Here is a 12,291-nt window from a genome sequence, read left to right on the forward strand (position 1 = left end):
GTTTAACCTCCCGGGCCATCAATGTAGCCCCGGGTAACCGATGTAGCCCCGGGCCATCGATGTACATGTAGCCCCGGGCCATCCATGTAGCCCGAGATCGATTTTCGGATTCGACGCCCCAGTCTGAGTTTGTTGAGAGGTTAATTTTCTCTCGGCGGTCTCAATAAACCAACATTAACATCATTCGACCTGCTCTAAGTTTATTCAGTTGTACCAATTGTGCCAGGATATTGGGTTTAGCCTTTGTTAAATGAAGCATTTGTTATTGCTGGGATGGGGTGAATTTGTTTGTCCTCTACTCTGCCCCGAGAGGTTTTTCAACGGGTAATGGACAGTTTTCCCCTCTCCTTGAAAACCAACATTTGATTTGATTTGCGTTAATTTGTTGATTTCAGTTTACAGTGTCCCCATTTAGAGCTCCAGCGCTAGATGAATAGACGATTAAATAAGGTTCCTTTCCTTTCCTTTGCTGAGGAATAATTCAATCAGCGGGACTGAGTTATGTCGAGAATTCCGCAAGGTTTCATTCAAGTTCGATACTCTTCTTTAGGATAATAATAATAATAATAATTTTTAATAAAATATAATCCCTTTATTAACATATTCCAAGAAAATTGCTATTTACAAGTAAGAAGTAAAACAAAAAAAACAAAAAAATTAAAACCTATTTGCAATTCATTTCCATTAAAAAAGAGGCTAGTATGAAGCACAATAAACTTACGAAGATATTCTTATTTGTAGTAAGAAACATTCATGTCATGATAGCATTCTGACTAAAAAAAAAATTGGAAATAAAGATAAGCTCCTTAACAATAACCTAACCCTACCACGAGCTAACAAAACAAAGAAAAAGTTTCACAGGCTTTTACACCGAGGTAAACCCCAAAGGAGAGCTGAGCGGAGGATAGCAAACGATACTTTTGCTCTTAGTCCTCTCTATAATAATGATAATGATAATGATAATGATAATGATAATGATAATGATAATGATAATGATAATGATAATGATAATGATAATGATAATGATAATGATAATGATTAAAGAAAACGTCCAACCAGGCTAAATACAATAGAAAAAAGGCTGAGAATAAGTACTGCCCTATCCCAGTTAATTTTGATTCCGTTCTTTTCCGGCGGCGAGTGTCCTGATCTGCTGATTGCACTGGAAATATCGCGAAAAAAGAGTTTCAAAAATGTAAAATAAGAGCGCAAATAGTGCTCGAATTTTAAAGTCCTATTTCTAAATTTCGAGCACGTTTTTAAAAATTCCAACTACTTTGAGCTTATATTTTACATTTTTAATCTCTATTTTGCGATTTTTCCACTGCAATCGGCAAGCGAAGATACGAAAAAGTGCTCTTATTGTATGGGACGTTTTCACATGACGTCACGGCGGCCATGTTGGTGTTCCGAAACAAAGGAATGGCGGCCTTGGTTGTGTACCAAACTAATCCTCCGGGAATTGAATTCTATTTTTATGCAAATACTTTCTTTTGTTTCAGTAATGCAATATGGCTGCTGGTCACGTGGTGAAAACGCTCCATAAATAGGTTATAGAGTACAATAGAGCTTATGCGGCGAGTGCAATTTGAGAACTTTCAAAATAATGCGAGTGACCATAAATCACGAAATGCACGAGCAAGTTCAGTGGGAGAGTGCTAAAGCGGGAAAGCACCAAGTGTTATCGGGAAGGTCTATCCTTCACATGCCAGAATTCCATTCAATTTTAGTCGATTTCATTCTCCTTGGCTCTCTTTTTCGTACCATATCATGTCATCCGTCCCGCATTCCATCTACAATATTCTAGGTCAGTGTTGTCTACAAAAAAGGAATAGCCCACGGCAATCGTTGCACCACTGATACCCCAGTAACAACAACAACAACAACAACCACCCCTACCACTACCACTACCACTACCACTACCACTGCCACTTCCACTACCACCACTGCCACTGCCACTGCCACTGCCACTGCCACTACCACTACCACTCAAATACTACATCCTAGTAACCTTTTCGGCACATAGATTTTTCCAATTAAAATTTTCCAGGCAACGAATCAGTCATACAGCAGTAGTAGTAGCAGTAGTAGTAGTAGTAGTAGTAGTAGTAGTAGTAGTAGTAGTAGTAGTAGTAGTAGTAGTAGTAGTAGTAGTAGTGGTGGTGGTAGTGGTAGTGGCAATGGAGTGGTAGTGGTAATGGCGGTGAAAGTGGCAGTGGTAGTGTTCGTAGTATTGGAGTGGTAATGGTAGTGGCAATTGAGTGATAGTGGCAGTGGCAGTGCTAGTGGATTTGGTGCCGGTAGTGGTAGGGTAGTGGTAGTGGTAGTTTTTCAAATGTGTCGATAATCGACGTCAAGTTAGCTGTACTACAGAATGAAATACTTATAGCTCGTGTAGTATCAGAAGGATTAATGAAGACTTTTGTCAGACTCATTGGCTTACACTCCGTTATAGAAGTCTCCATGGCTCATTCGATTCGGGGTGAGGCAGTGTAACGAGTGTACGGTGGAAGTCGTAAGTAGAGGTCAAGCTTTCTTTGCGCACGTAACTGTGAGAACGATTTTCCCTTTACTCTTTCAGTTGAAGCCTAGAATTGTCTTTGCTCTCTTTGCTAGAAGTTCTATCAGGTTTTCCCGTCCAACGGTTACCAAATGCCCCTCAGAGGGGTGATCACATTCAAACTGCCATGGCCTCGGTTTCAGCCCAAACTGATTCGTAGCAAAGGAAATCTTCCTTTACTAACCTCCCTCAGTGATCACGAAACAAGTGATATAATTCATTGTCCTTATCGGGGAGGACTAGAACATTTAACCTTTTTCAAGCACGATTGCAAAGCAGGTAGGGCCGAGATTTTGATCCCGTGAGCTATTGCAGGTAGTCCAATGTTCTTCCAAGTGCTTGAATTGGTCGACCGGTCGGTAGCTTTAAGTCATGGTACTGAAAAGCGACTTCAGTAGTCGAAAATGAGATCAGGAAACGTTCAGCTTCCAAAAAAGTGAAAAAAGAGTGCATAAAAACTAGCGAAAACTTTTTTAAGCAACGCGAGACTACTGAGTCTTCAGCGATTTCGGGATACGGATCCATGGGTGCTACATGGACAGAAAGGTGACCCGCTAATTTCGGTAACCGTACCAGTCCGTGATACACTGATGAATACTGCATAGCTTCGTAACAAGTCCTCCGACCTGAACAACCGAAACAATATGTTCTTTTCAGTCCTCGTGACGAGCTCAGCAATGTCCTTATAAGCCAAAATGCTCTCAATAAACCTGTAAACTGGACTGGTGGTCTTGTCACGTCTGGAACGAATGACAAAACAGCTGTCAATTTAACCACAAGATGTGTAAATTGCCGATGCATCTTTAATGTGTTGCAAGCCTACTTTCCTGAGAACCGAACATTTGATTTCTTGACTGGATCAAAGTTTCCCACCCCACGCAGTAATTATATCCATCCTCTGTATTATATAAGGAACAAGGTCTTTGTAAGTGCGGTGAATATCACCTTTTTTTATAAATTCTGCGAAACGATTCACCATACCTGTTATTATTTTGTTTAAAATAGCTTACAAACAAAAGACCAACAGGAAAGGCGTAACGAAATCTCGCGACAAGAGAGCTCAAATTCTACTTTTGCGTAAGTGGTTTAATTTTATTGTAAATCTCTAACGTTTCTCCTATTTTGATTCATATCATCTTAAGGTGGTATGCACTCGTGCAATCGTAACTTAAAAGTTAGTCGCTCTTATCAGTTTCCTTGTAAGGTTGGCAAACAACTTTCTCTGTTTATAAACTGTTTAGAATCTCGACGTCACAACACGCAAAATGATGCCCTTGATAATTGGTAAAGTGTTTTTCCCCTTATAATAAATGAGCTGGTTTATGCATATAACATGATTCAACGTGTAACATTACCAACTTCAAGTCTACTTCCTTGTTGTCTCCCTTTAATCTTGAAGTTAAAATAAATAGACGGCATTGCCTACACTGATACGCATGGCATAAACTCACCCTGCGGGATCTGAGGAACTCAGAGCATATCTGCTACCAGCCTGCCAGGGAGTTCACTTTAAACCACTGATAACTATTACTCTAACATTTTCAGCGCAAGGTTTTCGTATTTTTAAGGTCGTAGGACGAACTCAATATTGTACATTCACATCAATCAGATCGTATTATTGCTTCATTTTATCTGGTCCTAGTCTGCCTTAGTTTCAAACAGAAAAATATATTTCAAAGCAACAATTATCATCAAAAGTAGCTTAATTCACAAAGAATTTTATCTTTGACTTGTCTGATCTCTTGCATGCCCTGTGCACAGCAGTTAGTATATGTCTTGCAGATATCTTACCGCGGAAAACTGGCTGGTATAAAGCCTGCTCCTCGACCAGCTTGGTAATCTATTAGAATTCAGCGCATAAATGGTCATAACAAAACGAAACTTTCATTTAAAAAAAATGTGGTTTTGGAGCTGAAGTCAACAAGAAGGGATGTGAGGCTAACAAACAATGCCCAATTTTGCCACTGAAAACTTACCCAATTTTGATATTATTTTTGACAAAAATAATTCAGCTGAAAATTTCACTTGAGAACGTTTTGAATGAAAAAAAAAAAAAATTAATAACAGTAAGTTCTCTAACAACGTTTACTGAGAAGTAATATTAGAAACCATTTTACATTCACTAAGCTCAGCTACTTGTTTTGTATGATCGTGAACTTAGTCAGAGCCCTCCAAGAATAATAATTGTTGTTAGCGCACGGTTCAATTCGTACCAGAAGTATTCGAAGCTTTTCCGAAGATGCATTGAAAAGCATTTTAAATTGGACTCATGTGAGCTGAGACCTAAGTTGATGAAGTCGGGAAAAGAGCCGGATTGCCAGGGACTGGCGGAAAAGCGTCAGTCTTCTTCAGTCTCCTCCTCTTAACAGAAATTTTTCTTTAGAGTTGATGATTCATCGTGCACGAATGTGAATTAAGGTTGGAGCATGTCCTCGTCTGCTTGTCTCCTTGCTGTACTGCTCGTAGGATATTTCCTGGGTGAGTATTTTCATTTAAAATTGTTCTTGTTCACCGATTCATTGTTCATATAAAGTAACGTCAAAATAAATATACTAAAAAACTTTTATGCACAGATGGCGGTATCCAAGGCTCAACTTGTGGGAAGTGGGAACTTGTGGGGTTGGGTCAAGCCTCATGGTAATGAATATGTGAAATATGATCAACACCATCCGTAGATCCTGTTAGTTTCATAATATTGGTCCCTAAGGATAAATAAATAAATAAATAAATAAATAAATAAGTAAAGTAAAAAAAAAAATAAATAAAGTGTGTGACTAGAAAAGGGGTTTCTAGAGTTTACTTTCTTGAGCCCTTTCTTTGGCTCAAGAAAGGGTTAGAACGGGAGTTGAACCTAGACCACCAGCATCCAAATCAGCGCTCTAACAAAAGGGTAAGGCAGCCGCACTAGATTAACCCAATCTATCATGACTCCAACAGGCCAATTCTCCGAAGGATTCAGGGACGAGATGATCAATCAGCATATGCGCTTTCGGAAAATTTTCTTCCCTTCCTCAAAAGGTTAGTTCAGAATGCCAGTACTGTTACTTAGGATGAAAGATTACTAAAGCTATGATCTAGGAGAGCCATTTCGCTGTGTCATAAGCCTCACTATTCCTGTACTTTTTTAAAAAGAGATCTAGCATGTGATACTTTAGGTTGAACGGCAAACAGTATTCTGCAAAAGGATGAAAATTCCTAAGCCTATCTAGTCTCTATCCTTTGACCTCGGCCTGCTGCCACGTTGAGCTTAAGGCCCGCCACACACTAGAGCTATCGGCTTAGCAAAGTTTCGCTCGTGACTGTTGGCGTAAGTGTTCCCCCTGTGTGCGGTGGCGTTTTGAGCGCTAACGTTCACGCTGCCATATTCAACGTGTTGAATAATTGTTGTTCAAGAGTGAACATTTCCTCCAAGTGTGCGCGCGTGCAAAGCTAATAAAAGGGTTCTAAAAGTTCATGAAGAAAATGCGCCAGTGTTAAACATAAACCAGACGTTTCGAGGGTGCTCCCTCTTCTTCAGTGATTTCAAAAGTAACTGAAAGTACGCGTCGGGGGAGTTATGCAAACCCTCGACTGCGTCTCGAGTTTGTATAACTGTCTCGAATTCTCTCAACCCCCACTCAAGTTTAGAAGAGGCTATGTAAACACGGAAAAAGTCCTAATTTGCTTAAATATTTTGTTTTTATTTGAAAGTTTTGACGCGCGCTTTCAGTTTTCTCTTATGTTTTTTTTGCAAAGCTATCAGCTTACAATATGAGGCAAATACGCATGCGTGTTACAAATAGTTTCAAATCAAAATGGCGACATCAACACTGCTAGTCGCCATTTTCATTTAAAACATATTTGTAACACGCATGCGTATTTGCCTTATATTGTAAGCTGATAGCTTTGCACGCGCGCACACTAAGAAGAAATATTCACTCACAATTATTCAACATTCAAAATGGCGACTAGCAGTGTTAATGTCGAAATTTTGATTTAAAACATATTTGTAACACGCATACGTATTTGCCTCATATTGTTAGCTGATAGCTTTGCACGCGTGCACACTAGGAGGAAATGTTCACTCACAATTATTCAACATGTTGAATATTCGGCGCCGATCGCACGCGTGAACATTAGGGCTCAAAACGTCACCGCACACTGGGGAAACTTAGGCTTTAGGCTACTATTCGAGATGATAAGTGGAGAATCTTCCGGTCATGCACCACCTTGATGTGAGTAGATGCTTTGCTTGAGAATAACATATTGTGATAACACATAATTTTGCCACTAACATCGACGAATATTATTTCCAGGACTTGAATATATCATTCAAGTAAAAACTGCAAACCACAGGGCAGCAGCTACTGATGCTAACTTGTTCATCGATATTCACGGATCCAAGGCAACGGCATCCAATGTAAAACTTGGAAATTTCATGACTTTCAACGACTTTCAGAGTGGAAAGTAAGTGAAAAGAAATCAGTCTTCCAGAATTTGACCCCCGTTGTCGAGTGATTTCTCTACACTAAACCAGTACTCTGCCGAAATATGGAAAAAAGCGAACTATGCCTAAGGTTTTCCTGGGACTGCTGTCTCAATCACCATTCTAACTCATGCAAAACAAAACAAATATTTTCCAAATTCCTAGAGGCTGGGGATATCACGTGACATATCCCAGGGTCCATATCGGGTTCATTTGCGCCTTCCATTCGGTTTGAGATATAAAATCACCTTCCTTGAAATTCACTGCTTGTGTGCCTTCCATTCGGTTTGAGATATAAAATCACCTTCCTTGAAATTCACTGCTTGTGTACCATAAAAAGAAAAAAATGGTATTAAGCTAACTAACTTTTCATTTTCGATATTTTTTCTTTCTCCAGAACGGACAAATTTAAAGTGAAGTTGCGTGACCTTGGTGAAATTCGAAAAATAACATTGGGACACAATAATATTGGAAGGAGGCCGAACTGGTATCTTGATCGTGTAAGAAAATCAACACAGACTCTTACAGATTGAAAGCGCCTTATTTGGCTCCTTTTTAGTGCCAACATAATGAACATGTTTTTCTGTTTTGCCAGATTCTAATCAAAGCACGTGATGGAAGGCAATACAAATTTATTTGTAACTGCGTAATAACGGAACTCAAAAGTCTGTTCCCTGAAGGAAAAAACACAACTCAAATCCAAGGTAAATATTCTTAGTTAGTTCATGGCAGACAAACAAAAATTAATGTCCTCAAGAAATGAGAATCTTGAAATTACTGAGCTTATTTGTTATGCGCGGGAACTATATAAAAAAGTTAATTATCCCAAATTTTTCCAAACACATTTCAGGCGAAACATTCCGAAAACCAAAAAGAAGCTAGTGTCTTAGAGCCTTTAAACCTCGATTTAACGAACAACGCACGTATATAAAGATTTCCTCGGCATACCGAACAAAATTCTTGACTATACTGAAAAGTGAACTTCAGGAAAACATAACTTTCTCACTCCTTTGGTACTTCGATTGAGGTTCTACTGTAGATCGAGACCTGTCATCACTTAAACGACCTGTTTCAGATGGACCGTCCTTATTCGATTGAACTCCGACACGACACATCAAATTTCTTTCTCTGTAAGTGCGCTTGAACCTAACCATTTGCACTTAAAGTTAAAAGAAATTACCGCGTGTCTCTTCTTCAAGAATGGCCACCATCTGGTTTAGAATTGAGTTGTCCTGTAGTTGTGTTTAGGGCTACTATTCGAGATGTTTGATAGAGAATGTTCCGGTCGCCATGGCCACCTTAAATGTGAATAGATGCTTTTTTGAAAGTAAGTTTATAAACTTACACGACGTTGTCTCCTTGGACCGAATAAACGACAGGGAAAACCCTTTGAAGGCAAGAACAGTTTCTTTAATTAAACTTCTAACTTGCCATGTCCTCTCTCCCTCGAGCTGCTCGCTTATGCGCATGCTTGCACAGGAATCCCACTATGTTTTCAACACACGAAACATGAAATAACGTCTGGTATTGAACGGGCGAAAGTTCGACTTAAATTAGCAACTTGCTTTCATTTGAAAAGGAACAAAAGGTAATATAGTGTATTTAGGGTTCAAAGATGGACGAAGCTTTTGCGGAAGCTTTCGAGAAGCTTCCAGTGCCACCAGAAAACAACAGTTTGGAACTCACGTACAGTTTCAACAGAACGTCACTGAGATAGAAGACGTTTGGGGTGGAGTAAAAGTGTGCAATAGGTGAAAGCCATTATCAACATCAGCTTCGGTGATTAAGAACATGTCTACGAAGCTGCAGGAAAATCACCTCTCATTTTTTCACCTTTTTCAACCGTTGTGAAGTTCAGAAGAAAGACTATTATTAAAAAGAAAATAAATACATTCGGTTCTCAATCGCAAAAACGAACTTCAAATTTCTTCTTGGGGAGTGTATTGGACAAGTGGGCTCGAGACCTGAAGTTCTTGCAAGTTAACTCTGCAACTTTTAATAATTAAGTGTGCAAAGAAACTGCTTAGTTATAGGAAATAAAATTATAGAAATAGTGCAAAAGCTTTCAGTGTTATAAGAGAGATTTAGCATCGCTATTATGGCAAACGACAGACGCTGTTTGCTGTTAGACATCTATAGCTACAGAGACAAGGTAGATAGTTTTTATGCTTTGACGGCAGGCAGCCTTGTTGTTTGCTTTTTTTCGATAATTCCATGCTAAACACTCTTTCTTTAGGCCACTTTCAAAATAATGTAATGCGCTTTGTTTGTCTCCTCAAACTTTGCATAAACATTGTTTCCAGTTGCTCTTGGGACTTTCAAGGGTTCCAAGAGAAAACAAAAACATTGCTTATGCAAAAGTTGGGCCAACAAACAAAGAGTATTATTGTATTTTCGAAAGTGGCCTATTGATTCTTAGAGTGACGTCATCTTCAGAGAGCATATTTATAGCAGCAAGAGAGGATATGAGTGGAGAGAACACGTCCACCATACATAAGCCTCTTCCAATTATATATTTTTTAGTCTAAATGTAGCCCGTAGTCATGATGAGCGGCTATTTTAAGGAAGACATCTGATTGGTTAGTTGTAATCACGTCATTAAATTCGAGGCCAAAATAACTTTCACAGCATTTCACGAAGCGTAGACATGGCGATATGTTCTCTCCGCTCATCCTCTCTTGAAAGCAGACACTTCAAAGGTGTTTTTTTTCTTTATGTTCAGCTCCAGGCGGCTGCACCGGTATTTTCAGTGACGCATCACATTGTTGGCCCTTTAACGACGAAACAGCTGAAGAATCACCTGATTTAAGAGGTGGATCCCATGCAGAGCTAGAGGTATAAATCCTTTACATTCTGGTACAATTTTCTGCTACTTCATTTTCATCACAAATTTTACTGGCCATAAATAGCACAAAGATAATGCCGTTGAGGCTTGCTAACAGACTTGAGAGAGCATCGCCTTTAAATCACGCTTTCCGTACGCGGTACTTTTAATAAACAACAACACCTGCGGGCAGACTCCTTAATTTAGTACTTTCTTAACAGTGGATCAGAGAGAGATCATTTGCAAAATGTCTCTCAACAGAGCTGAAAATTGAAGCTGCTTGAAACTTGTAGGTGTTTATTTCTTGAACGTTCATAAAAGACCTTTGTTTTTCCCATTTAAACCCCTCCTCTCCCACACTATCAAGTCATTAGTGTTGATTGAATGGTTGAACGATTATCTTAAACGTTGACTCTCGAGAGAAAGGGAAAAAGGAAGTAAATTGCTGTTCAAAGGACCATAATCATGAAATTGTCAACACATGATTGCCTCTTCTCAAATTGATTCGATTATGAACCATGCAAGAGGACCAAACCTATTAGATGTTACAAAATGTCCCCCTCAGTTGAAACTCGCAAGGGAATCCTTGATGAGCCAAAAATTCATGAGGCAAAGTTCTGAGATGTCACGAGATTTATTTAGTCTGTAATTACTGTAAATTAGGAACTAGAGTTCCCACAACACGACAAAATAATCTCTTTACGATTTTTAAGTGCTTCGGTGTACTGATGCCGAGATGTTTCGTTTTTTCTCCAAGGACGGAGCAAGAATAGCTGACTCTGTGGCTAGGATAAAGGTGGCGTCTACTCTTGAGAAGGGAAGCTGGATAAATATGGGAAAATTCAAAAGTAAAAGCAAAAACACTTCGAATTCTTTCCAACTCCTAATCGTAAACCAAGCAAACGGCAGTTGCTTTTCATGCACATCGTAGAGTAGGCATTTTCTTTTCCTGCCATCTCGTGGCATTATGAAGTCCAAAACGAATGGAACACAGCACAGTATCTTTTTTTAGTTTTCTAAACCATATTTTTATATTTTGTAAAATATTTCTTGAACAGTGTAAATGATAAATTTGCCGGAGAATCCTACAAAATTTGTATTTTTTGGCGCTTTACATAGATTTAGATTGTGTTCTGTCAAGAAAATGTAACTGATGTAAGACAGAGGATTCCCCATATTTGGCCCTATCCCGATTAAAATGATTTGAAATCTATTATTGGATCAGTATCACACCGTGGTGTGAAAGTGACCGCGCGGTCATGGTAACAAGAAATGAAATAATATTTACAGCATGGGCACAATCTTAAACTAAATACTTCGAGCAAGAGCCGATACAACGTAGATTTGATTTGGTAATGTACTATATTTCGGCTGGCCAAACCAGAGTTTTTCAGGTACCTGAAGAAGGTCGTACGTTGTATTGCCTCTTGCTCGAAATATTTAGTTTCTTGATTCGTAATTACGCTGATCAGATCAAGCCAGTTTGATCCAACGTACACCGACACCACGGTTGCTGGCTTGAAAACTCACGATCTTAAAATAGATTTCAAGTAATTATCATGGGGCATTCTCTTGGTTCTCTGTCGTCGAACACCTAAAAATCTTTTCGACACTATCGCATATTTGGATATCAGCATTGGGCTTCTCCCGTTCAAATTAACGCTCAGGCGTAAAAAACCTAACAATGCTCTTTGTTCTCTAAAAGGCAAATGTATCAGCAACCCTAATTTATGCAGGCAAGGTATAACCATGATGTTTTGGGCAAGAATCGAAAGGACAGCTATCACGAGCATGCCTAGGACGCCTCAATACGTGTTATCAAGTGGGGGAACCGACAGGAGATCGCAAGGATTCTCCTTCTTTCACAAAAACAACACTTACGTGTTACAGGTCACCAATGGTAGAAAAAAATGGCGGCAAGAAATTCCCTTTTCAAACATACCTTCGAATGCCTGGTTTTGCTTTGCGTTTACTTGGAGCAAAGGTAAGCGTTTCTTTACTGTAGGACGCAGATTTAAGGGGACTTAAAGAAATCCAACCTGCTGGCTCCGTACGTAGGAAAAAAAAGCAAGGATTGTTCAATTTTGTTTGGGAGTTGGGATGACTTGCACCAATACTCAGGCTTTAATGTAACCGAGAAGGTAGTTTCGTTTTTGTATTGATCTCTGTAAATCACTGGGGATGTCCACATTACGCTCGATGCTTCATACTCTTATGATGGTAATTAATTCTTTATGCCTAGCATCTAGCTGTCACTATTAAGGTAATTCCTTAGTATTGCATTGCGCATCCCTACTGCGCACGATTTTCGCGTCATTAGCGCGCGCACATGAGCACGTGCGCATACAAAACGTAAGAGATTTCGCTCAAACTAAACCCGATAGCGAAATAAATGCTCCTTTTCTCTCAAACGAGCATGGTGACCCCCGATTTTCGCGTCAT

At 39.3% G+C, this 12,291-nt stretch overlaps 1 protein-coding gene across 3 annotated transcripts in view; it reads left to right on the plus strand.

Moving 5' to 3' along the window:
* LOC138040846 (uncharacterized) overlaps nucleotides 1–12,291 on the plus strand; it is a 32,557-nt gene that overhangs the window by 3,397 nt on the left and 16,869 nt on the right. Inside the window, exons 1-10 of one of the 3 annotated variants that reach the window (XM_068886538.1) lie at nucleotides 3,372–3,485; nucleotides 3,566–3,637; nucleotides 4,944–5,038; nucleotides 5,498–5,578; nucleotides 6,856–7,006; nucleotides 7,423–7,525; nucleotides 7,621–7,729; nucleotides 9,748–9,860; nucleotides 10,607–10,697; nucleotides 11,555–11,833. In XM_068886538.1, coding sequence (XP_068742639.1) covers nucleotides 4,987–5,038; nucleotides 5,498–5,578; nucleotides 6,856–7,006; nucleotides 7,423–7,525; nucleotides 7,621–7,729; nucleotides 9,748–9,860; nucleotides 10,607–10,697; nucleotides 11,555–11,833 — 979 coding nt within the window. In that variant the 5' untranslated portion in view covers nucleotides 3,372–3,485; nucleotides 3,566–3,637; nucleotides 4,944–4,986. Of the gene's footprint in view, nucleotides 1–3,371; nucleotides 3,486–3,565; nucleotides 3,638–4,943; nucleotides 5,039–5,497; nucleotides 5,579–6,855; nucleotides 7,007–7,422; nucleotides 7,526–7,620; nucleotides 7,730–9,747; nucleotides 9,861–10,606; nucleotides 10,698–11,554; nucleotides 11,834–12,291 lie in introns of those variants that run through there. The other 2 variants (XM_068886539.1, XM_068886540.1) reach the window with 2 other exon arrangements.

The sequence above is a fragment of the Montipora capricornis genome, chromosome 3 (genome assembly GCF_036669925.1).
Source record: "Montipora capricornis isolate CH-2021 chromosome 3, ASM3666992v2, whole genome shotgun sequence".
Taxonomy (NCBI): Eukaryota; Metazoa; Cnidaria; class Anthozoa; order Scleractinia; family Acroporidae; genus Montipora; species Montipora capricornis.